At 42.5% G+C, this 25597-nt stretch overlaps 1 protein-coding gene across 1 annotated transcript; it reads left to right on the forward strand.

Moving 5' to 3' along the window:
• Positions 1-3056: 3056 nt before the first annotated feature.
• On the forward strand, positions 3057-18119 carry LOC144493029 (uncharacterized). The gene is made up of 4 exons (XM_078211840.1): positions 3057-3077; positions 9867-9925; positions 11227-11386; positions 17767-18119. Exons 1-4 carry the CDS (start codon positions 3066-3068, stop codon positions 17863-17865), a joined length of 330 nt encoding a protein of 109 aa, XP_078067966.1. The 5' UTR covers positions 3057-3065; the 3' UTR covers positions 17866-18119.
• The last annotated feature ends 7478 nt before the right edge of the window (positions 18120-25597 follow it).

The following is a 25597-nucleotide window of genomic DNA, read 5'->3' on the forward strand; positions in this document are numbered from 1 at the left end:
TTGGCCATGCTAAAATTTCCCTTAGTGTCCTGGGATGCATAGGTTAGAGGGATTAGGGGGTGGATATGGGGGTAGGGCCTGGGTGGGATTGTGGTTGGTGCAGACTCGATGGGCCGAATGGCCTCTTTCTGCACTGTAGGGATTCTAAGAAAAAAGGCAAGGATCCCAAATGCTTTAACAACCAACACAGCTTGTTCTGCCTTCAAAGATTTGTGTATATCTAACTCCAAGTTTCTCTGTTCTTGCAACCCCTTTAAAATTGTATAATTTAATTCATATTGCTTAACTTATTCTTGCCACCAAAGTGTATTACTTCACATCTCATTGTTACATTTAATCTGCCACACTATTTTCCCAGGCTCTCCTGAAACCTGTTACTATCCTTGTCATTGTTTATTATCGATGGAATTCTTCCAAACAATTTCTGAGTGTCATAATGGCGAGAATAATGGAATGATCGTGTCAGCCTCTTACGTGTGCTCCACACTACAATCCTCCCTCATAGTCACTTTTTTGGAGAGTTGGGAGTTTTATGTTGCTTTGGGGGGGGGGGGGGGGGCAAGTGCGCTGATGAGCCCGACTTCAGAGCACCATTGCACAAGGGCGCACCAAGCTCAGAGTGCACTGAGAGACCCCCTCCCTCGGCTCACAGACATCAGGTTCTCCCCCACCCTTCCCATCAGTGGCATGTCCCCGATATGGGGTCACCAGTATCTGGACCCTTCTGATAGATCCCCCTGCCCGACCCCCCCCCCCCCCCCCCCCCCAACGTGCCCCCCATCAAGACCACCTTCATGATCCACCCTTGCACGATCCCTCCATCAGACATGCCCCACATAGCCCCTCCATCATGACCTCCACTCAGGTCCCATCCCATTGCCCTGGCACACTGGTGGTTCCCAACTGGCACCGCCGGGATCCACTGGTGTGACTGGATTTCATAGAATCTGCAAACTTTGAGATTTGCTTTGTATTTCAAAATCCTGGTCAGCAACATATATTAAAAAGAGAAGTGTCCTAATACCGACCCCTGGGAAATACCATCTTATACTTATTTCAGTCTGTTTAAAACAAAAACATTCACCACTACTATCTGTGTCCTGTCACTTGACCAAAAGCGTATCCATGCTGTCACTGTCCCTTTAATTCCACGGGTTTCAATTTCCTCCTCTTCTGCTATGCGTTTCGTGGCAGCGGAAGGTGGTGTGCTGTTTGCTGGCAGCAGGATCTTATGATCCTGCCGTTATCAACAGGGTTGCCCATTAAACTCATTCTTCATCACTGGGAAACCTGCAGTGGGGGTGCACCATTGACAGGACCATAAGATCTCACCAGCATAAACATCAGCAAGATTTTGGCGAAAGAGACAGAGTAAAATATCTAAATTTGCTGACAATAGAAATCTGGGAAGTTGTGAGGAGGACAAAAGAAGTGCAAAGAGATGTAAGCAGATCAAGTGAGAGGGCAACAAGGTGGCAGATGAGTATAATGTGGGAAATGTGAGGTTATTCACTTTGGTCATAAGAATAGGAAAGCAGAATATGTTTTTAAAAGGCATGTAATCTGTAAATGTTGATGTTCAGAAGGACTTCGATGTGCTCATATAAGGAGCACAAAAAATTAGCATGCAAATACAGGCAATTAGTAGGCAAATGGCCTGTTGGCCTTTATTACAAGAGAATTAAAGTACAAGAACAATGAAGCCTTTCTACAACTGTACAGGGCTTTGGTGAGGCTCCAAGTGGACTTGTGTGTGTAGTTTTGGTCTTCATGTCTAAGGAAGGATATACTTGCCTTGCGGGTGCTATTGTAAAGATCATTAGATTGGTTCCTGGGTGAGAGGTTTGTCTTATGATAGGTGTGACACACACACACACACCCCAAAAGCACCCCCTCCCCCTCACTCTCACTTGGAGGGTTTTAACTATGAGGAAAGGTTGAATGGGCTGTGTTGTTTATTGAAACAAAGGAGGTTAAGGGAAGATTTAATTGAGGTGTATACAATTATAAGAGGCCCAGATGGAGTGGATAGGAAAGACCAGTTTCCACTGGTAGATAGGTCAATAACTAGGGGAATTGATTTCAAGGAATTGGTGAAAGGATTAGAGGGGAGTCAAGGAGCATTCTTTTCATCCAGGGTTGGGGGTTGGGGTGGAATGCATTGCCTGAAAGGGTGGTATTGGAAAAAATACTTGGAAACGCACTTACGGTGCTGTAAGACAGAGGAATGCAGATCAAGAGCTAGAAAGTGGGATTAAATTTAATAGCTCTTTTTTAGCTGGCTTGGACAGAATGGGCTGAATGGCCTCCTTTTGTGCCACACATCCTTTCTACATTTCTATATTTCAGAGCCAGGCCATTCAGGAGGAGTTAGGAAATTCATGCCAAGATTTGTATAAGTGTGGACCTCTCTCTCTCTCTCAAAAAAGCAACACATGCCAGCTCAAGTAATATTTCATATTTGGTTTCAATACATTTTTACAAACCAAGAATATGAAAGAAAATGGAGTCACGGCAGGTGGATGGTATTAAGACAAAGATCAGCTATGATTTAATTGAATGGTGGATAAGGCTGACTTGGGCTGAATGACCTGACCTTGTTCCTTTGAGACTGGAGTAATCTATCAAACATATTAAAAGATAGCACCAGGTAAATTGCTCTTGCAGAGAGCCAACACAAACACAATGCGTTGAGTGGCCTCCTTCTGTACTGTAGCCATTCTATGATTCTGGATAGGCAATTTTTCACAGTAACTTCACTGCAGTGTTGATGTAAACCTACCTGTGACACTAATAAATAAACTTAAAGCAATTGTTGTTACACTTCAATTTTACTTTTTCCAGGACCAGATGATTCAAGAGATTTCAGACCAAAATTCTCTGATTTCCCTTATTACATTGGTGAGAGTCAACATGTATCAGCTGAAAGTACTGGAAATCTAAACTATTTATATCGTGCTGCACCTTATGGTTCATATCAGCTACCTAAGCAACACTATGTAGGAGAGATTGGCTGGGGATGGTGTTTAAGTCCAAAACTAAACAAAACCAATCTCCAAAGTGGCATGCAATTCAAGGTACTACATTTTATAACTATTTAAAACAGTTCTTTATTTTATTTATATTTGTTGATCGATTTTAGGGTCCATCAAACCGGATGTTGATGCGGTTCACTTGTGGAACACTTGTCCTTGTTTTGTACCTAGCATCAGTATTAAGAATGTATAGATGGACTACAGACAAGAAGCACTCAATCTAAATCTCAAAGCAGTTTCTCTTCTCATTTCCTACACCAGCCATTATTTTGTCTTGCAATAGGTATTGTCACCTTGTCCTGAATTATGATGCATAGATAGGTTTGTGAACCTGTATTCGTTCACCATTTAATGGAGATTTGACATAGCAATATCACAAGTGACAGAAAGACGAGGCTATCATCCTGCCAGTACAGATTGGATCAAACTTGGGTCTAAAAGCTGAAAAGGTGTTATAAATTAATTTCCTTCTGCAAAGCATTGGTGGAAGTTTGGCAGAAACCATGTTTACATAGTTAAACAAAGTTACAGTAGGGTGCCGAGAAGTTCATAGGAATTTCACCCCATTGTGCTTACTCATTGTGGTATCCAGACCTCTTAAAATTTCTAATAATCTTTCCTGAACATGCTGAATTGTCGGGAATTAATGGTATGAATAAAAGCATAAAATTGCAATTACAAAAGTATATTGTTAAGACCCAGGCCAGAAACTCCAAGGTTTTTCATGAAGTTAGCCGAGACCCTAAGTTTTGCATTTGATTTTGGTATGGATGAGCATAAGGTAGTTTCACTCCAGGTATGATTCAAATGGCTCACTAGGAAGCTTTCATCAAACAAAGTTTATTTAAGAACACAGTTAAAATATAACTAAAAGAATTAGCATAACTTTTACCAATTACAAGATTTAAACATGACACAGTATAACTCCTAACAGCGTATCTATGTTGTTCCAAGTCAAACACCATCCCATAGGTATATGTCCTTCTTCAGACTTGGCACAGAAACAGGTATGCTCACGTGATGCTGGATTTACAGATTTTTAACACCTGCTGTGAATTGGTCCTTTGAATGTTGGATCAATTCTCTGAGGCTCCCCAGTCTCAGAACTTTCACAAAGCCTCTGGAGAAAGAGAGAGATAGTAAGACACTGCCTTCTCCCACTAGATCCTGGCAGCAACTGAAACAAAACTAAAATTTTGGAATGCTCTATATAAACAAAAGCAGTCCTCAGGCATATCATCTGACCTGTCAGTCATCCTCAATCAAGCTCCACTCAGCAATTCCAAGGGGCATTAAAAACCACAGGAGCCTGCATTAATTAGTTCAGATTAAAATCAGCATGATGTCCATTAGGTTGCTTCAGTAACAATTAAAGGATGTTGGCTGGAGACAACATCGTGCCAACAAAATCCTGCAGAAAAACATGATTGAAATTCATTTCTTAAAGGCACAGTACTGTCACACCTCCCTTATATGTTTCCTTCTTAACCTGAGGTACATTGTCTTTATTATCTCCCACAAGATCTCCTTTACCTTTACCACCTAAGGATTTCTCTTTTTCCCGGTTTCTATCCTCTCACAGGCTGAAACTGATGTCAGAAACCAAACTTTGACTTATGAACTAATTCATAATCATCTGCCATTTCTGCTGCTAACCTCACAGTTTTAACCCTCTGCTCTTTCACGGGTTCTCCCTGCTTTGGGAAGTGAATTTTTAAACTCTTCCAAAATAACTGTTTCTCTAAGAGTGTCATATGTCTGCTCTATTTTCAAAGCCCTATCCACCTATCAAAATTACTTTGTTTGATCCTTTCAAATTCTCTGCACATTTGACCAGGTTCTTTGCTTAGATTTCTAAACCATTGTCTGTAGGCCTCTGGCACTAGTTCATATGCACTTAAGATAGCTTTTTTCACCTCATTATAATCCCCAGATATCTCCTCTGATAGTGATGCAAACACCTCACTCGCTCTGCCTACCAACTTTGTTTGAATCAACAATACACACATAGTCTGTGGCCATTTCATTTGTTTAGTTACTTTCTCAAATAAAATGAAAAAAGCTTCTACATCCTTCTCATCAAACCGTGGCAATGCTTGAACATATTTAAATAGATGCTCACCAGGCCTTTTACTATGATGTTTTGCTCTTCATCACTGTCCTCATCACTTCTCTCAACTTTTCCCTTTACCTCCATCATTTTAAATTGACATTAACTTTTCATTGCCAGTTTCTGAAGTTCAAATTCTCTTTCTTTTTCCCTTTCCTGTCTCTCTTTTTGTTCCCACCAGGGCTTTTCTTTCTTTTTCTAATGCTTTTAATCACAATTCAAACGCTTTCATTTCCTTTTCATGTTCAAGCTGCTTTAATTCTTTTGCTCTTTGTTCCGCTGCAACTGCTTCCCTTTCTCTTGCTTTTGCTACTCCCTCTTTTTGTTTTGCTTCTAATTCAAGCAGTTTTATTTGTAATTGAATTCTAGCCATTTCCAATGGTTCCAATTGTGTTTCTGGCAATTTTAAATGCTGAGCTATCGCCGCAATTATCTCCACCTTCCTCGCCCCTTTCTAAAATCCTTCCAGTGCTTGGCCTTCCTTCTCTTTTTAGCATCATTATAAGCCTCTTCCTTTAACCCAACACTTTCATTAACTTCTCATCTTAGCGACAGTTAGATCACTTTTCTCATGCAGTTTTATTCCTTAACAGAACAAATAATGTTATGAATTTGTTCTTCAACTGTTTGCAATCATCTATCTACCTTCCCATTTCTAATCTAGTTCCTCAATCTACTTTAGCCAACCTGCCCCTCATACCTGTGTAGTTTTCTACATTCAGATTTAGGACCTGGTTTTGAACTTGAACTAAATCACTTTCAAATGCAATATAAGATTCAAACATATTATGATTGCACTTCCCCAGATGCTCCTTTACTACAAGTTTATCAATTAACCCTTTCTTATTTCATGATAGGCCATTTTAGATCTTCTATCTCCCAGTTGGTTTCTGGACATACTTATCTAGAAAACAATGTTTTAAGTATTTCACAAACATGCCCTCTGCACTATTAGCGAAAATTTGTTTTGTCCAATCTATGTGAAGATTGAATTCCCATGATTACTTTATTATCCTTATGATATGTGCTTCTAATTTCCTGATTTACACTCTGCCCCACACAGAGTCTGTGGTCTGGGCCTATACTCGACTCACAGCAATGTTTTCTGCCCATTGCCATTTCCTAACTTCACCAAAATTAATTCTACACCTTGATTTTCTGATCCATGACCCTTTTTCTCTTTGTTTTTTTTTATCAGGGCAATCCATTACCCTTGAACCCCTCAATTTTCACATTTTGCCTATCACTTCGTGTTAACTGTCTTGCAATACTTAATTCCAACCTTTGTCACTGCATCCACCTCTCTGTAGTCACAATTAAATATTAATCTGTTTATTAATTTATCTGTTCTGTTGTGAATGTTTTATGCATTTAAATATAGTGCTTCTTGGTTTTTTTTTCATTTTTCCCTGTTGTCAGTTTAGTCATTAACACCCCATTAACTTTGTTAAACTCTTTCTCCTTTCCTGAACTGCTCTGCTGAAAATTGGTACTCCAGGTTTGCAGCCTTGATATTTCTCTTAATGCTTTTGAATTCCTGAATTCTCCCACCTTCACCCTTTCATTAGTTTAAAACCCTATCCACTGTTGTCATTATTCAATTGCCCAGAACACTGAACTCAGCCTAGTTTAGGTGGAGCCCGTCCCAGCTCCCTGTTTTTTCTAGTACTGGTACCAGTTTCCAACTAATAAAACTCCTGGTTTCCACAACAGCTTTTCAGCTATGCATTTAACCTTCTAATCTGTTTGTCCTTATGCCAATTTACACATGGCTTAGGTAACAATCCAGAGTTTATTGCCAGTAAGGTTTGTTATGATCCTTGGCCAGACTCCGGGATATAGGGAGGGAGATCCAGTTAGGGACCAATTACATTTTGTTTGAAGTAGATAAAAGTTGAGATTCAAGACGCATGCTTTTGGAATAAACCCATAATATCCCTTAGGCTTTGATCAACGAAAGACAAACTTTACTATACGAGTTCAGAAAACTAAAACAATTTACAATATGAATCTTATACTCTACCATTCAGGATAAATATGAGGTACATGTGATTTAACAGATGGACAATGGTCAAACATGCCATACTACAGAGTAAATGACAGATGAAACCAAAACAGAGTCCATAGATTTATCAAGAACCCACCCAGACATCAGTAACACCAAGTCAAACAATCTTGTCATGAGAGATTCCCCACTTCATCTTCAAAAATCTCTTCTTGGAATTCTCTCCAAAAGCCTCTCCCACTCAGATAGTTTTAACAATGGTCCAGCTCACAAGGTTTCAATGTTGCTTTCTGAGTTTCCTTCTCCTTGGATTCCTGAATACACTCAAACTCTAGCTTACAAGCACACTTCCAGATCTATGACCATGCAAAACAGAACACCACTTCTCCAAATGTTAGGAAGTCACCAACCATTGGCTGCCTCCTCAGATCTTCTGTTCAATTACTGGAGCTTCTCCTGAGCTTTCTTCAATTACCAGGTCTTTCCTCAGCCCTCTTCATAGCTCCTCTGAGTCAAGAGTAACACTTTGGCTGCATGGCAGTTGTTCCTCCTGCTCCCGACTCTTCTGAAAATTACTGCCTGAAGAAGAGCTGTTCACTGACCCGTGAACTGCTCCGTAGACCTATCAAAACATCCCAAATGGTCCCACTCTTTTTACTATGCAAGAATCAATGTAGCAAGCATTGGAATATCCTGTACCTTAAATGTTACAGGCTTCACAGACTGCTGATTCATCACCTAAGGACACACCTTAAGTGTGGGTGGCACATTGGTTAGCAGTGCTGCCTCACAGGTACCTAAGTTCGATTCCTGGCATGGGTCAGTGTCTGTGCAGAGCCTGCATGTTCTCCCCGTGAGTGTGTGGATTTTCTCTGGGTGCTCCAGTTTCCTCCCACAGTTGAAAAACGTGCTGGTTAAGTGCATCGGCCAAGCTAAATTCTCTGTGTGTATCTGAACAGGCGACCAAAATGTAATACTCCACCTTTGACTCTCCCTTCCTGGTACTCCCTCAACCTGCCTCATTCCCCTTGCTAGGGCCTGCCAGTCAGGCTCCACTAATATCCTGGACTTGCTTGAATCCCATACTGCATTAGCTCTTCAGGGCCCCTGTCCCAGCAGTGGCCACCATTTGCACTAGGCCGGCAGCTCTCTAAGGCAGGACTTCCTTTTGCATGGGGAGCACGGAAATACCAGGCCTGATTCTCCCAAAAAAATTTGAAGTGCTGAATTAGCGAATAAACTGATGCAAATCACGATTGTTTTTTCAGTGGGAGTTCAGACTTGAATCTCCCACGCTCTGCAATGAAGGGGTCACAATCGTGAATCTCATTAAAAGCTCGGGGGAGCGGGGCCTATTCACACCAGAGTCTGACAGTTCCAGGCTTCTGCGCATGCGCAGTGGCCTCGAACTGTCACTGCAGTTTGTTGGCCAGCTCGACCACTGGCCAGCCCAGGACCCCCGCAGTGCTGCTCTTTGCGACACTCCCACAGCCTGATCTCGGCCACACAAGCATTCCCAGGCCAAAACCGACCCCCCCCCCCCTCCCCCACCCCATCCCAGAGCGCCCTGGTTTCCAGCCCTCCCACCCAGCAGTGGCGATCCCCTCACACCCCGCACCCCAGCAGACCCCCACCCCCTCGGCAGGCCACCATCCCCAGCCCGCTCCAATCACTGGCCTCCCTTCAGCCCTGACCAATCCCAATGCAGAGTGGCAGCGGGACCCCCCCGCCCCGACCGATCGCCCCTTATCCTCGCCCATTATGGGCCCCGCTCCCTTAGCATCTCCCACAATACGCCTCGCCCCTTCCCTTCCCCCAAACCCAGCCCCAAGGTCCTGCCCTTGTGGCACTGCTCCCTTAAGCCCCCCAGGCCCCACCCCTTGCCCTCCCTGGGCCCCACCCCTTAGGCCCTGCCGCCCCCTTGGCACTGCCTGATGCCCGATGGGCAGTGCCAAGGTGCCCCTGGGCATGGGCACTTTTCCCCTTGGGCAGTGCCGGAGGGACAGGCTGGCACTGCCAGGGTCCCCATGCCCAGGGAGAACCATTCTCTGACCCCCCTGGGGGGGCCCCCATTGACCCTCTTCACTCCAGCAGGGTCTCCCGCTAATTCCCCGTAAGTGGGGAACTACTCTAAAACCCACCAGAGTGAAATACTCCTGGCAGGGTGGGAGATGCTTTCGGGCCTGCAGAATTCCATGTCAGCCCTGATTAATTACATTTAAAATACATAAAAAACAGATTTAAATGACTTGCCTCGCTTCCTGCCAGTTTCCAGCGCAGTCCTGACTGTGCCTGCCCTTTGGCGGTGGGAGACGCGCATGCGTTGGGAATGCATGCGCGAATCCCGCAAAATGGCTGACACACAATTCTCCTATCCCGACGCGTCAAAAAATGTATGCGTCGGGATGGGAGAATCGGGGCCCCCCCATTTCCAGCCAATTAATGCTCCTTGGAGCAGCAAATGGCCAGAGGGCGGTCAAGTCAGAGTTCCTCACTGACTCTTTGGGTGGCATTTCAGGAAATCCCACCATCCAAAAAATCCAAATATGACTTCCATCATATATTATAGATAACTTTTATTTCTGACTGAATGGAAATATTCTCAGGTTCACTCGGCTGTTTCATCTTGGAGAGTTAGATATAACTCCAGTAAGTTTGAAACATAGCCAGTATTAGCTCATCCTTCATCAATTTTCTTCTTGTTTTTCATTTTTAGCAAGGAGAATTCCGGCAGCAGGCTCAAGACAAATTGACTCATCGATATCAAAATCCATGGTATGTATTTGGGCACAACATAAAAGTGTCCAGTAACTTGGATGAGGATATCTTAAAACCAGATCCACAGGTTTTGCCAAAATGGTTTTTTGGGTTTCATTATTCTCAACATTGTGGGGTCTGAGTTCCAGCCAGTTACTTGGGAAGATGTATAATTTTATTGATGTCAGTGAGGTTCTGTCATTTGACAGGGTCAAATATATTCATCAATTGTACCATTATGTTATGGAAACTGCATGAATTAATCTACACACTTCTATAAACTTATCTGGTTTTGATACGACTTGAGAATTAAGAGTTTCACCTTTGTTTCTGAATACCCCAGAGGAAATCATTGATTATCTGCTTTTGGAATTTATCCCCATTTCAACATCAAATCTTACTTCCCACCCGTTTGTTTTGGCAAAAAGTTAGAGGGATGAAATTGGTTTATGTTATGAGCATGAAATGGGCCCGTAATGGATTGGCAACCAACTCTTCACCGCTTTTGATCGTCTTTCCATTAGACTTTACAGAACAATATTTCAAACTCTTTTTGGAGACTTGATTTCTAATCTCACTTTCATTTCAAATTTGGCTTGAAGTTCGAAAATCTTGGCAATGCATTTACATGTCAACGGAAAATGAAAACAGGGACAGTGTATAACAGGGTGCCAATTTGCTATGTAGTGTGTAGTACTCGCAGCAGAGACTAGTTTTCCCCCAGAATTCCATGCACCATGTCTAGTGCCTGAATGTGGTAGTCGCCAAGCTGGCTTAGGTTGACGTGTTCAGGTGTGTGTTTCATACTTAATTTTGCACAAGTTTCCAATTTATCTCCATTGTTGTCATTGATCCACAGAGGTTCCACTGATTTTGCATTATGGGGCTTAATTATCTATGAGAACCAAGCTCAAATGCAAATTTTCCTTGTTACATCCATGATGCACTGGACTCAAAATTCCATCTCTAACACTGGCATCTGCCCGATTAAAGCAGCATTTAACCTCGCCAGCAAGAATTGGTTGAGTTCACAGACTTTATGGGCTGAATTTAACCAGCTTTCTGGAGTCAGACCGGGAGGTGGAAAACCACATAAAATAGCAGAAGATGACAGGAGGGGATCCAGACATCATACCATCACCACAGGTTATTCCCAGTGAATGGGATGGGAGCAGAGTGATCTCCTCCCAATCAGAGATAGATAGCCAGTTCAACCAATTAAGATATTTTATTGACCTTGGGAAAGCGCCCCCCCCCCCCCACCACCATCCCCCAACCCCCCTGTTGAAAAAATACTAACTCATTCTTTAAATTGTTAGGCAACCACCTTCAGCTGTACTTGACCAGAAAACTCTTGGAAGAGCTTTTCTGGCATGGCCCCTGAAGAGGTTTAGAGGACGTGGAGCATGTGTATGGAGTAAAAAGGCTGCAGTGAGTCCATTTTGTGAGGGTGGAACTGAAACAATTTATAAAATTCAGGTACATATTTTACTGTTACTAATATGTGAATTTACTTGCTTAGCCGCTGATTTATGACTGATGGGAAAATGGATGGAATTTCAGAACTTGATTCCAAACACTGTGGCAAAAGTCCCAGAATTTAAAAAAAATAAAAATGGAATTTGGCTTATTTAGTCACCATAAATCCATGACTATGATTATGACTGAAACAGTAAAAGAACTTGACTGCTTTAACTGACCAGTAGCAAGTAAATTATATTATCACAGCTCGACTGAGGGAGAGAGGAGACAAGGGAAATGGGGGAGGGGTAGTAGAACAATAAGACAATTGGTATGTTTCTTTGAACAAAGAAAATTACAGCACAGGAACAGACTCTTCGGCCCTCCAAGCCTGCACCGACCATGCTGCCTGACTTAACTAAAACCCCCTACCTTTCCGGGGATCATATCCCTCTATTCCCATCCTATTCATGTATTAAAAAGTCACTACCGTCTCCGCTTCCACTACCTCCCCTGGCAACAAGTTCCAGGCACCCACCACCCTCTGTGTAAAAAAAATCTTCTGGTGTTGATATCTGGTATTTGCTTCTGGTATTGATATTTTAATTGCATATAGATACAGCTGGAAATGGATTGCCCACTCAGTTCCTTGTCAAAAAATGCTGCATGATCCGAGGTCAAAGCATCTCAGGAGATTTGTGCCTGAATCCCCAATATTTACTCCTGGCCTCCTGACAAGTGCACAATTTTGTAAAATTGCTCCTAATTTGAATAAATACGTGGACAATATGCTGAAAAGCAATTTGGCCTTATCATCACGTATAATCCATCTGCAGCTTCCAAAAATACTGAAGTAGATGTACCCAATATACTTCACTATTATTGCATTACCTATTTCACATTGGTTGTGATAACAAGGTTGTGTAGAGTTCTAGCTTGAAAATCTTCCCAGCTGTCCCACCAGTTCCAAAATCAGTAACATTTATTGGGAAAGTGCTCGGCCAGAATGTTATGGCCATTCACACCAGTGGGATTATCCCTTCCTGCTGCAGTGAACAGAGATTTGTCTGGATGCCAAATTCTCTGACCTCACTGCAGCGCAAGCATAGCATTAACGGCCGGTAAGATCACACCCCTAATCTTGAAATGCATTTTTAATAAATGGCATATCATAATTGCTTCATTTTAATTTTGCGCTAAAATTCAGGCGAAGAAGAAATCACCAAGTGTGAAATACAAATCAGAGGGAAAATGATTTTTGATAATTCTTGCTTTAGTGAAGCTGATCAGTAGCGTTAAATGGGCCAGCTCTGCTGAAATAGAAATCTTTAATGCTGAATCCAAAGTGTCATTTTAGTATCAGTCTTCTAAAATAAGTCACTGTAAATTTTCTATGACTTGGGTTCCTTTTCAAACCGCGTTAGTAATTGTGGGATTATCCCAACCTGATTGGAGCCATGATACAGTTCGATTATTTCAAATTATAGAAAAATGACTAATCTTCTTTTGAATTCTACTGGTATTTGTAGGCCAAAGTCCAGGAACAAATGAAAGACTGGTGACATAAAAGGGAAAGCTCATGGATTGAACATACGATATACAAAGCACATTTCAGATTGATTTGGAGAATATAAAATTACTTCTCCAATATATCATCAAGCACAACAACACTATGTTCCACAAAACAAATGCCATTTATGCCAGTAGAAAAAAACATTCAGAAATTTGTTACGGCTCTTCGGGGGGGTTTAAACTAATTTGTCAGGGGATGAGAAAACGAGCTGTAGTCCAGAAGCCAGTGTTGAGTGTAGTGAGGTACTGAGGAGGGTATCAAGGTCACAGGAGTGTACCGGCAGACAGGAAGGTGGGTTGAAGTGTGTCTACTTCAATGCAAGGAGCATCCGGAATAAGGTAGGTGAACTTGGAGCGTGGATTGGTACTTGGGACTACGATGTTGTGGCCATTATGGAGACATGGTTAGAACAGGGACAGGAATGGTTGTTGGAAGTTTTGGGGTATAGATGTTTCAGTAAGAATAGGGAAGGTGGTAAAAGAGGAGGAGGAGCAGCATTGTTAATCAAGGATAGTTTAACGGCTGCAGTTCGAGGGGGATCTGCCTACTGAGGTAATATGGGCTGAAGTTAGAAATAGGAAAGGAGCGGTCACGTTGTTAGGAGTTTTCTACAGGCCCCCAAATGGTAATAGAGATGTGGAGGAAGAAATTGCAAAGCAGTTTATGGATAGGTGTGGAGGTCACAGGGTAGTTGTCATGGGAGACTTTAACTTTCCAAATATTGATTGGAACCTTTATAGGTTGAGTAGTTCAGATGGGGCAGTTTTTGTAGTGTGTGCAGGAGGGTTTCCTGAAACAATATGTGGATAGGCTAACAAGAGGTGGGCCACATTGGACTTGGTACTGGGTAATGAACCGGACCAAGTGTTAGTTTTGTTTGTGGGAGAGCACTTTGGAGATAGTGACCACAATTCGGTGTCTTTCATTATTGCAATGGAGAGGGATAGGGCCATATGGCAGGGCAAGGTTTATAATTGGGGGAGGGGTAATTATGATGCAATTAGGCAAGAATTAGGGAACATAAGATGGGATCAGAAACTGTCAGGGAAAGGCACAAATGAAAAGTGGAGCTTGTGCAAGGAACAAATACTGCGTGTCCTTGATAGGCATGTCCCTGTCGGGCAAGGAGGAAATGGCCGAGTGAGGGAACCATGGTTCACAAAAGAGGTTGAATGTCTTGTCAAGGAGGAAAAAGGAAGTGTATGTAAGGATGAGAAAACAAGGTTCAGTTGGGTCGCTTGAGGGTTACAAGGTAGCAAGGAATGAGCTCAAAAAAGGGCTTAGGAGAGCTAGGAGGGGGCATGAGAAGTCCTTGGCAGGTAGATGAAGGTAGAGCAGTTGATGTCGTATACATGAATTTTAGTAAGGCGTTTGATAAGGTTCCCCATGGTCGGCTCATGAAGAAAGTAAGGAGGTGTGGGATAGAGGGAAATTTTGCCAATTGGATAAGTAACTGGCTATCTCATAGAAGACAGAGGGTGGTGTTGGTGGTGGTGGATGGAAAATTTTCAGACTGGAGACCAGTTACCAGCGGCGCACAGGGATCAGTGCTGGGTCCTCTGCTATTTGTGATTTTTATCAATGACTTGGAGGAGGGGGCTGAAGGGTGGGTCAGTAAATTTGCTGATGACACCAAGGTTGGTGGAGGGCTGTTGTAGGCTGCAAAGAGACATTGATAGGATGCAGAGCTGGGCGAAAAATGGCAGATGGAGTTTAACCCTGATAAGTGCGAGGTGATTCATTTTGGTAGGACAAATTTGAATGCGGATTACAGGGTCAACGGCAGGGTTCTGAGGAATGTGGAGGAACAGAGAGATCTTGGGGTTCATATCCACAGATCTCTGAAGGTTGCCACTCAAGTGGATAGAGCCGTGAAGAAGGCCTATAGTGTGTTAGCGTTTATTAACAGGGGGTTTGAGTTTAAGAGCTGTGGGGTTATGCTGCAACTGTACAAGACCTTGGTGAGACCACATTTGGGATATTGTGTGCAGTTCTGGTCACCTCACTATAAAAAGGATGTGGAGGCATTGGAGAGTGTGCAGAGGAGATTTACCAGGATGCTGCCTGGTTTGGAGGAAAGGTTGAGGGAGCTAGGGCTTTTCTCTTTAGAGCGGAGGAGGATGAGAGGCGACTTAATAGAGGTTTATAAGATGATGAGGGGGATAGATAGAGTGGACGTTCAGAAACTATTTCCTCGGGTGGATGTAGCTGTTACTAGGGGGCATAACTATAAGGTTCATGATGGGAGATATAGGAGGGATGTCCGAGGTAGGTTCTTTACACAGAGAGTGGTTGGGGTGTGGAATGGACTGCCTGCTGTGATAGTGGAGTCGGACACTTTAGGAACTTTCAAGTGGTTATTGGATAGGCACATGGAGCACACCAGAATGATAGGGAGTGGGATAGCTTGATCTTGGTTTCGGACAAAGCTTGGTGCAACATCGGGGGCCGAAGGGCCTGTACTGTACTGTTCTATGTTCTATATATTCTCATCTGACTCTAATAAATAAACTTACTTTTCCCAATAGGAGATGTGGAAAAGTATAATCCCTAAGAGGTGCAGCCCTGAGGTATCACAGATCTTTGCTGAGTTTGTTGATCTCAGCAAAAGTAGTTGTGCTGTTCCACAAGGCATTAATATCATTGAACTTGGGTGTGCATCATTCAATCAGGGTTTCCACTCTTGATTGTTTATCCGTGATCTGCATGTATCTGGTCACCAGTCCAGGACAAGCTGGATGAAGTTTAACTTTTCTTTTATTCTTTCATGGGATGTGAGCTTCGCTGACAAGGGCAGCATTTGTTGCCCATCCCTAATTATCCCCTGAAGAAGGTAGTGGTGAGCCACCTGCTGCAGCCCACCTGGCATCTGTAGCAGTTTTGTACAACTGACTGGCTTGCTAGGCCACTTCAGAGGGCAGTTAAGTGTCAACCACATTGCTGTGGGTGTGGACTCACGTGTGGGCCAGACCAAAAAAGGAAAGCAGATTTCCTTCCCTAAAGGGAATTAGTCAGTCAGATGGGTTTTTAATGATGAGCCTCATGGCATCATTACTGAGATGCTTTCAATTTCAGATTTATTAATTGAATTCAAATCACACATTGTAGGATTTGAAACTGTGTCTACAGAATGTTAGCCTGGGCCTCTCGATTGCTAAGCCACTGACATTACCATTAAATCACCTTCTCTCCATATGATTCTGTTAGGCCAATGGGGGTCTCGCTCACTAGCCAGAGAACTGGCGGGGAACCCCCATCAGTTTTGTGGGAGAAGGTCCAGTGGAATCAAGTGCCTTTCAGGCATTTAGCTGACCACTGTCTGTGACTATGGCCCCTGGCAGCAGAACTTCCACGAGTTAATCACAGACCGGCAGCTCTTCATGCTATGAGTGCCAGCGGGAGCAGTGGCAGCTTGCACCAATGTATCCGCAAGAGGCTCAGTATTATCATGGGATCCTAGATCAAAGGTAAGTGAGGGTGGTTTGTGAATCACAGGGTGGAGGACACGGGAATGTCGAGGGTGGGGAATTGAAGGGCAGAGGGGTGGCTTTCTGCAGCCAACCACTTGACCAATGCCAGGTTTGTCATTCAGGCACAGAGTCCCTCATCGTGAGGACTCACCCCCAGAGGGTCTGGTGGTCGGTCTTCCAAGGATGTGAGAAAGCCATGTAGCCTTGCCATTTAATCCCTGAGCCACTACTAAATTGTAGTGGGCTAATGGATATCTATTGGCTTTATCAACAAGCCAAAATGACATCCTGCCACCAGCAGCTGGGAATCCCGTTTCAGGCCCTGCCGCCCTCCCACTTAATTGGAGGAGGCTTTGTAACTGATGCAAGACTGTGATTAAGTGGGCCTGGTGCCATGTTTCTGGCTGTGACAGCCACATTCAATCCAGCCCAAAGAATCAGGACTTGACTGGTGATACCATAGAAACATAGAAACCCTACAGTGCAGAAGGAGGCCATTCGGCCCATCGAGTCTGCACCGACCACAATCCCACCCAGGCCCTACCCCCACATATTTACCCGCTAATCCCTCTAACCTACACATCCCAGGACTCTAAGGGGCAATTTTTTAACCTGGCCAATCAACCTAACCCACACATCTTTGGACTGTGGGAGGAAACCGGAGCACCCGGAGGAAACCCACGCAGACACGAGGAGAATGTGCAAACTCCACACAGACAGTGACCGAGCCGGGAATCGAACCCGGGACCCTGGAGCTGTGAAGCAGCAGTGCTAACCACTGTGCTACCGTGCCAGAAGGTACCCATGGAACTAAACCTAATAAGATTCAGTTTTATGAGGAGAAGAGGAAGCTGCTTCTGTGTATTGTGTGAAAGATAAATAATTTTAAAGTAACAGCATTTGAATAACAAAGTTATATACTTGTGTAAGAACAGTTCCTGTTGAGGCAATGAATGAAGTAGCAACTGTCTGTCTTCCAAACTCTTATTGAAAATACTCATTGACTACTTGCTAAATGTTAAAGTCTATTTCTGGACATCAATATGCAACTAAAGTTTGTTAAAAGCCTGAGAGTAATGGAAAACAAAAATCTAAATTTAGCAAAAACCAAAAAGAATTTTACTTTGAACCTACACCCTTGTCCTGTTAATTTTGTTGATAAGCTAAGTGCTACGGATTCTTTGATGGTCTACACTTCGTTGTTCTTCAACAAACCATTTTGTAAAGATGTGAATGGAAGTGAACAGAAATATTATACCTGTGTTTGAGTACCACATTACATTACTCTTTTGATTCTGCAGTTTCATTATTTTTAGAAGTAAAGTAATTTATTTTAATCATCTTTTTCTTATCAGGGGGATAGTGAAGAAACACAAATACGTGAAAAAGAAGCTCACATTCCACTTAACCTTGAAGATCAGGAAGAAAATGTACTAGTCTCCAATGATACTTAGTTCCATTGATCTGGGATTTCCCATTCATTACACAACTCATTAATTTTTCCACAACTGTCCAAGTGAGTGCGAGGTTCCACAAGCTTAATGATTCAATTATAACTCGTTTGGGAGTTAGCTTAATGACATTTTTAATTTAATTACCTTGAAGTCATTGGTATTTAGATCTCTTGATAGAAACAAATTTGTATATCCAATTCTACTTTAAAATGATCAGAAGTTGAATTTCAATAATGTACATATTTTCAAGTATATTTCTGGCACTGAAGAAAAACAATAAAGCTAGGTTTTACCATGAAATCTCCAATTCCAGAATTTATTTCTTGCTAATAGGAGCAGGAGTAAGGGGTAGGAGTAGCTCATTCAGCCCATCGAGCCTCTCTGCCATTCAAAAAGATTATGGATGATACTCCATATTCCTTGATGACATGAGTATCCAGAACTCTATTGATTTCTGTCTTGAACATGTTCAATGATTGAGCTTCCATAGCCATCTGGAGTAGAGAATTCTAAAGATTTGCTACTGTCTGAGCGAAGAAATTCCTCCTCATCCCAATCTTAAATGGCCTACCCCTTATTCTGAGACTGTGTCCCCTGCTTCTAGACTCACCAGCAGGTTAAAACTTCTTACTGTGTTTACCCCAGTCCAACGCAGACATCTCCACATCATGTCTAGACTCGCCAACCAGGGGAAACATACTATCCGCATTCACCCCGTCACGCCCTGCAAGAATATTATAAGTTTCAATGAGATCATCTCTCATTCTTTCAAATAAATTCTTCCTCAGATAAGCAGACCAAAACTGTACACAATACTCCCGGTGCAGTCTCAAGGCTCTATACAATTGCAGCAAGACATCTTTACTCCTGTACTCAAATTCCCTTGCAATAAAGATCTACATACTATTTGCCTTCTTAATTGCCTGCTGTATCAGCATGTTAGCTTTTAGTGACTCATGAACAAGGGCACTCTGGTCCCTTTGGGCATCAAAACTCCCAAATTCTCATAATTTAAGAAATATTCTGCCTTTCTGTTTTTTCTACCAAAGTGGACAAGTTCACACTTACTCATGTTATATTCCAATAAATACTGGTCCAACCAATCACTCCCACATCCCATGAACAAATTTTTAAAAATCAATTCTCAATCCATAGCAGCATATTACCCCCGACACCATGTGCCCTAATTCTGTTTACTAACCTCCTGTGTGGGATCTAATCGAAAGCCAAATACACCACATCCACTGGTTCTCCTTTATCTAAGCTACAAGTAACATCCTCAAAAACCACCAACAGGTTTGTCAATCATGATTTATCTTTCATAAATCCATGTTGATTCTGCCCTGCATGTTAGCCTTAAATGCTTTATTGACGAGGACACTCAGGTCCTTTTATAGAGTTATAGAGGTTTACAGCATGGAAACATGCCCTTCGGCCAAATTTGTTCATGCCGCCCTTTTTTTTAACCACTAAGCTAGTCCCAATTGCTGCATTTGGCCCATATCCCTCTATATCCATTGTACCCATGCAACTGTTTAAATGCTTTTTAAAAGACAAAATTGTACCCGCCTCTACTACCACCTCTGGCAGCCTGTTCCAGACACTCACCACCCTCTGTGTGAAAAAATTGCCCCTCTGGACCCTTTTGTATCTCCTCCATCTCATCTTAAACCTATGCCCTCTAGTTTTAGACTCCCCTACCTTTGGGAAAAGATGTTGATTGTCCAGCTGATCTATGCCCCTCATTATTTTATGGACCTCTATAAGATCACCCCTAAGTCTCCCACGCTCCAGGGAAAAAAGTCCCAGTCTATCCAGCCTCTCCTTATAACTCAGACCATCAAGTCCTGGTAGCATCCTAGTAAATCTTTTCTGCACTCCTTCTAGTTTAATAATATCCTTTCTATAATAGGGTGACCAGAACTGTACACTGTATTCCAAGTGTGGCCTTACCAATGTCTTGTACAATTTCAACAAGCCATCCCAACTCCTGTATTCAATGTTCTAAACAATGAAACCAAGCATGCCAAATGCCTTCTTCACCACTCTGTCCACTTGTGACTCCACTTTCAAAGAGCTATGAAGCTGTACCCCTAGATCTCTTTGTTCTATAACTCTCCCCAACACCCTACCATTAACTGAATAAGTCCTGCCCTGGTTCGATCTACCAAAATGCATCTACATTTTCTAATTTGTACATCTACATTTTCTAATTTCTTACCATTTAAGAAATATTCTACACAACTATCCCTCATACCAAACTGGATAACTTCACATTTTTCTATGCCATCTGCCATGTTCTTGCCCACTCATTAAGTCTGTCCAAATTGTCTTTAAGTCACTTTGCATCTTCCTTACAACACACATTCCCATGTAGCTTTGTATTATCTGCAAATTTCAAAATATTACATTTGGTTCCCACATCCAAATTATTTATATATATTGTGAACAGCTGGAGCCACATGCTGATCTTGTGGTACCCCACTATTCACATCCTGCCAATATGAAAATGACCTGTTAATTCCTACTCTATATTCTGCCTGTTAACTGATCCTCAACCCATGCTTTGCTATCCCATGTGCTTTAATTTTGCTAACCAACCTCCTGTGGGGAACTTTATCAACACCTTTTGAAAATCCAAGCATACTACATCCAATCCCCTTTATCAATTCTGTCAGTAACATCCTTCACAACTCCAATAGGTTCACCAAATACGGTTCATCTCATTCATAAATCTATGTTGACTACATGCAATCAAATCAGATCATTATTATCCAAGTGTCCAATTATCACATCCATTAAAATAGATTCAACCTTGTCTTTTGCTGCACTTCCCCATCATTGAGGATGTGACTATTTGTGCAGCTCCTTCTGCTGTTAGGTATGGAATTTCTACCACCAGTCACTGTTGGGTGTGATAGATGTGCAAATCTTTGATCTGTTGATTGTGGAATCACTTATCTGTCTATCGCATTAAGCTGCTTCTGTTCAGCATGTTTGTCGTCGTGTGTTGCAGCTTCACTGGGTTAGTACTACAGTTTCAGGTATGCCTGAGGCTGCTTCTGTCATGCTCTTCCACCCTCATTGGGGAATATGCTGGGTCATGAGGTTACAGATGCAATGGTGGCTGAGTACAATTCTACTGTTTGGTAATAGCCCAGAGTGCCTCATGGATGCCCATTATTGAGCTGCTAAATCTTTTCTAAATCTATCCCATTTAGCACTTGGTAGTGTCACACGGTGGTGGGTGTCCTCACTATGAAGCTGAGACTTTCTACACGGACAGTAAAGTGATCCCTTCTACTGATGCTGTCATGGACAGATTCATCTGTGACAGGTCGGTTGGTGAGGCAGAGATCAAGTATATTTTTTCCATTTGGTGATTTGCTCATCACCTGGCGATGCCAAATAGCTATATCTTTCAGGGATCTCAGTCACTGAACCATTCTTGATGAACATTTACGTCTCATGCCCAGAGTGCTTCTTCTTAGTATTATTCCAAATTAAAATGACAGATGGTAATCAACAGGAGGTTTCCTTGCCCATGTTTGACTGATATTGCTTCATAGGGTTGGAAGCCAATGTTGAGGACTCCCATGGTCACTCCCTTCTGACTGTGTACCACTCTACTGCCACCTCTGACGGGTCTATCCTGCCAGTAGAAGTCTGAGCAGTGGGCTGCAAGGTATGATTTGAACAATATGACTATGTCAGTTTGTTGCATGGGTCTGTGGCACAATGTTAGTGAGGAGAACTTTGTAGACTCAAAGGAGCAGCAGACACACACACACACATTTGATGTATTGGTTGTCAGCTTCCAAAATTCTGTAGATTCTGGAAAAGTCCTAGCAGATTGGAGGGTGATAAATGTACCTTCCCTACTTTCAAAAGGAGAGAAGGAGAAAACAGGGAATGACAGACACATTCCCTAACATAGCCTAACATCAGTGGTAGGGAAAATGCTACAGTCTATTGTAATGGATGTGATAACACAACATTTAGAAAATATCAACGGGACTACACAAAGTCAACATGGGTTTATGAAAGGAAAATCATGCTTGACAAACCTATTGGAATTTTTGAGGATATAACTAGTACAAAAGATAAGTGAACAAGTTGATGCGGTGTATTTGGATTTTCAGAAAGCTTTTGATAAAGTCTCACATAAAAGGTTAGGTTGCAAAATAAAATGTGCATGGGACTGGGGTAATATATTAGCATGGATTTGGAATTAACTTGCAGACAGGAAACAAAGTAGGAATATTGTGTCTTTTTCAAAGTGAGGGGTGATGACTATGGGGGGGAACTCCCCTACCCCGCGGAACAGGACCACCCTCCCCCAGGGAAACCTCACCCCTAACTTCCCAAAGGAAGCCTCTGCAGCAGTGCACAGGAATGACTCTCGCCTGCCTTGGGGATGTACTTACCTGTGCGATCCTCACAGGGACCACTTGCCAAGTACCTGTTTGTCCAGACCTGTCATAAACCCCACTGAAAGGACTTCACACCAGCTTGTGGGGTAGGGAGGGGGGGAGGGGGAGGGGTGGTGGTGTTTGAATGGTGGTGGAATTGTTATGTGCGGGGAAATCCTGCCTGTGGAAAAGCCATTTGGGTACTCCCACTGTATCTTCCACCCTCACTAGCCTTCCAATCTGCTGAAAATGGGGGTGGAAAATTCCCCTCAATGTCTCATCAGCTGCCACAGTTTGTCAGCTCCCCACTGCCATTTAATAGCTAAGACCACACTTTACAGTACAGTATTCCTACTTTTAAAATTCTTTATCCCCTGTTATGTTGGATTGTCTGGCTTGGAATGAAAACACAATAAACATCACAATTGAATTCCTAATCCAGAATATCTGTGGGAGTGTTGCTAATAGTTGCTAGTTTATGCTTAAACAAAAGAGTCAACTCTGGGTACTAGTTGGGATTTGCCATTTGGTTGTTTTATTACAAAGTATTCAAAGCCCTCACTAACAAGCTATGAGCAACTGCAATGTCCCATTAGTCTAAAGTTTCCTTCAACATACATCCAATTGCTTCAACTTTCCATGGATTGCATTCCAACCAGTATTAATCTCATGACTTTCTGGGACTTACTTTGCAGAAATTGGTTGCTATATTTTTTATAAAATAAAGATAATTTATGGAATGTGGGTGTACTAGCAAATCCAACATTTATTGCTGATTCCTATTTACCATTTGAGAAAATGATGGACCACCTTACATAGAAACATAGAAAGCCTCACAGCACAGAAGGCCATTCAGCCAATTGCGTCATTGCCAGCCAGAGTGAGTTATGCAGTCTTATCCCTTATTCCAGCCCTTGATGGTAGCCCTTGTGGATTATGACACTTGTCGATTAAGTGCACCTTTCTGAACTATTGCAAACTGTGCGGTTAAGGTACTCCCACAGTGCTATTAGGGAAAGAGGTCCAGGATTTTGACCCAGTGATTTAGAGAGAAGTTGGAGTGTGATGTGGAGATGGTGATGTTCTCATGCACCTGTTGCCCGTGTACTTCCAGATGGTAGAGGTTAGAATCACAGAATGGTTACAAGAGGCCATTCATCCCATTGTGACTATGCTGAGTCTCTGAATTAGAATTTAACCCAGTGTCACTTGCCCAGCTTCTCCCCATAACCTTTCCAGATAATTCCCTCTTGAATACCTTGATTGAATCTGCCTCCACCACACCATCAAGCAGGGCATTCCACATTCTGACCACTCACTACATGGACATCCTTTTCCATATCTCACCGTTGCTTCCTTTGCCAATTACCTTAAATCTGCACCCTCTTGATCACAATCCTGCCACCAATGGCTATAAGGTCCTGGGTTTGGGAAGTGCTCTCAAAGGAGGTTTGCCAAGTTGCTGAAGTGCACCTTGTGGATGGTACACACTGCAGCTGTTGAAGAAAGGAGTTTTGTAAAGTGGTAGATGAACTACCAGTCAAATGGCCTGCTTTGCCCTGCGTGTCGAGCTTCTTGAAAGCAGTTGGAACAGCACTCGTCAAGGAAAGAACCAAGCACTCCACACTTGTGCCTTGTCTGGTGCTGAGTTGTTAGCTGACTGCATATTAATCAGCATGTATCTGACCTGCTCTTGCAGCCACTGTATTTACTTGTCTAATGCAGTTAAGTTTTTGGTCAATGGTGACCTTCAGGATGATAATGGTGAGTAATTTAGTAAGGATAATACAGTTAAATGTCATGGGGAGGTGTGGTTAAACTCTTGTTCAATAATACAAAAGCAAAATACTGCAGATGACAGAAAGCTGAAATGAAACAGTAAATGTCAGAAATATCCAACAGGTGTGGCAGCATGTTTGGGGAAATAAATGACGTTAACATTTCGTGTTAATGACCTTTCAACATCTTCTGTTTTGATTATTGTTGTTTGAGATGAAATAACTGTTTCAACAGGTACAAATCCCCAGCTATTAGGAAGGGGTATTTTACAGCGTTGATGGGGTGGGTGTGCCTTTGTGGTTTCTGAGCCCAATGCCTACGTTAAGGCAGAGTGGTCATTAACCATCTATTTTGTTTTATTCAGTTACTTCGTAATAGCTTTCTGGACCATTTCAGAAGAAAGTCAACAGTCAACCACTTTGCTGTAGGTCTAGAACAAGTTTCCCTCAAAAGATGAATGGGTGTGCAGCTATGCAGCAATCTGAAATGTACCACATGCTGAAATAAACAGATCATTGAAAACATCGCCAGTTCACCAGCATAATGCAAGACAAACTTTTAAAACGCAAGCTGTCCATGGATCAAAACTAGCGCTCCGTGGAGTTTGAACTGGACTGACTACAACATATAGGTTTGTAGTCACATATAGGCCATTCTGGGTATAGATGTCAGGTTTCCCCCTCTCAAAGACATTCGTGAACCACTTAGATTTTTTTTACAGCAATCCAATAGCTTCATGTTCACTATTACCAACCAATTCTAGCTTTTCATTGCAGATTTGTGCAACTGAATATGACATTTATTTTGCACATAACAATGGCTCATAAACAATGATAATCTGTTCTTGGATGTTGGTTGAAGGATGCATATTGGCTAAGACATTGGAAAAACCTTTCCCCTTCTTCAAAATAGGACTCGGTGATCTTTTATGTTCACTGTTCACTTGAGACACAAGACAGGGTCTCAGGTTAACATTTCAGCAGAAAGATAGCACCTCCCCCAGTGCAACACTCCCTTATTACTGCACTAGGGCATCAGCCTAGGTTATGTTAATTCCCTGAAGTGGAATGCAAACCTGCAACTTTCTACCTCAAGAGATGAGGTTGAGGTTGAAATCTTATTTTCACAAATAATCTTTGTGATTTACCACAAGAGAAAACTAGGAACTTCAATTGGTTGACATGTTTATTGGATCGATGACAAGGTCCTTGGAGAAAGCCAAGCTTTCTGATATTTAGGTGGCCAAGTGTATTGTCATGCAAATAAAATACTAAAAAAGGTATTGCAAAAATAAATCAACTATGTTTATTTTATCCATTCATAGAATCCCTACAGTGCAGAAGGAGGCCATTCGGCTCATCGAGTCTGCACCAACTCTTGGACAGAGAGAGTATCTTACCCAGGTCCTCTCACCCGCCCTATCCCCATAACCCCATTCATTTCCCATGACTAATCTATCTAACCTACACATCTTGGGACTCAATGGGACAATTTATCATGGCCAGTGTACCTAACCTGCATAACTTTTGGACTGTGGGAGG

This window comes from Mustelus asterias, chromosome 1, assembly GCF_964213995.1.
Source record: "Mustelus asterias chromosome 1, sMusAst1.hap1.1, whole genome shotgun sequence".
Lineage (NCBI taxonomy): Eukaryota > Metazoa > Chordata > Chondrichthyes > Carcharhiniformes > Triakidae > Mustelus > Mustelus asterias.

Bases quoted from the DNA above. Each gene is read 5' to 3' on its own strand.
- LOC144493029 (XM_078211840.1), top strand. The intron at 9,926-11,226 runs GTATGTATTTGG...TTAAATTGTTAG, and splicing joins CATCGATATCAAAATCCATG to GCAACCACCTTCAGCTGTAC. The intron at 11,387-17,766 runs GTACATATTTTA...TTTTCTTATCAG, and splicing joins AAACAATTTATAAAATTCAG to GGGGATAGTGAAGAAACACA.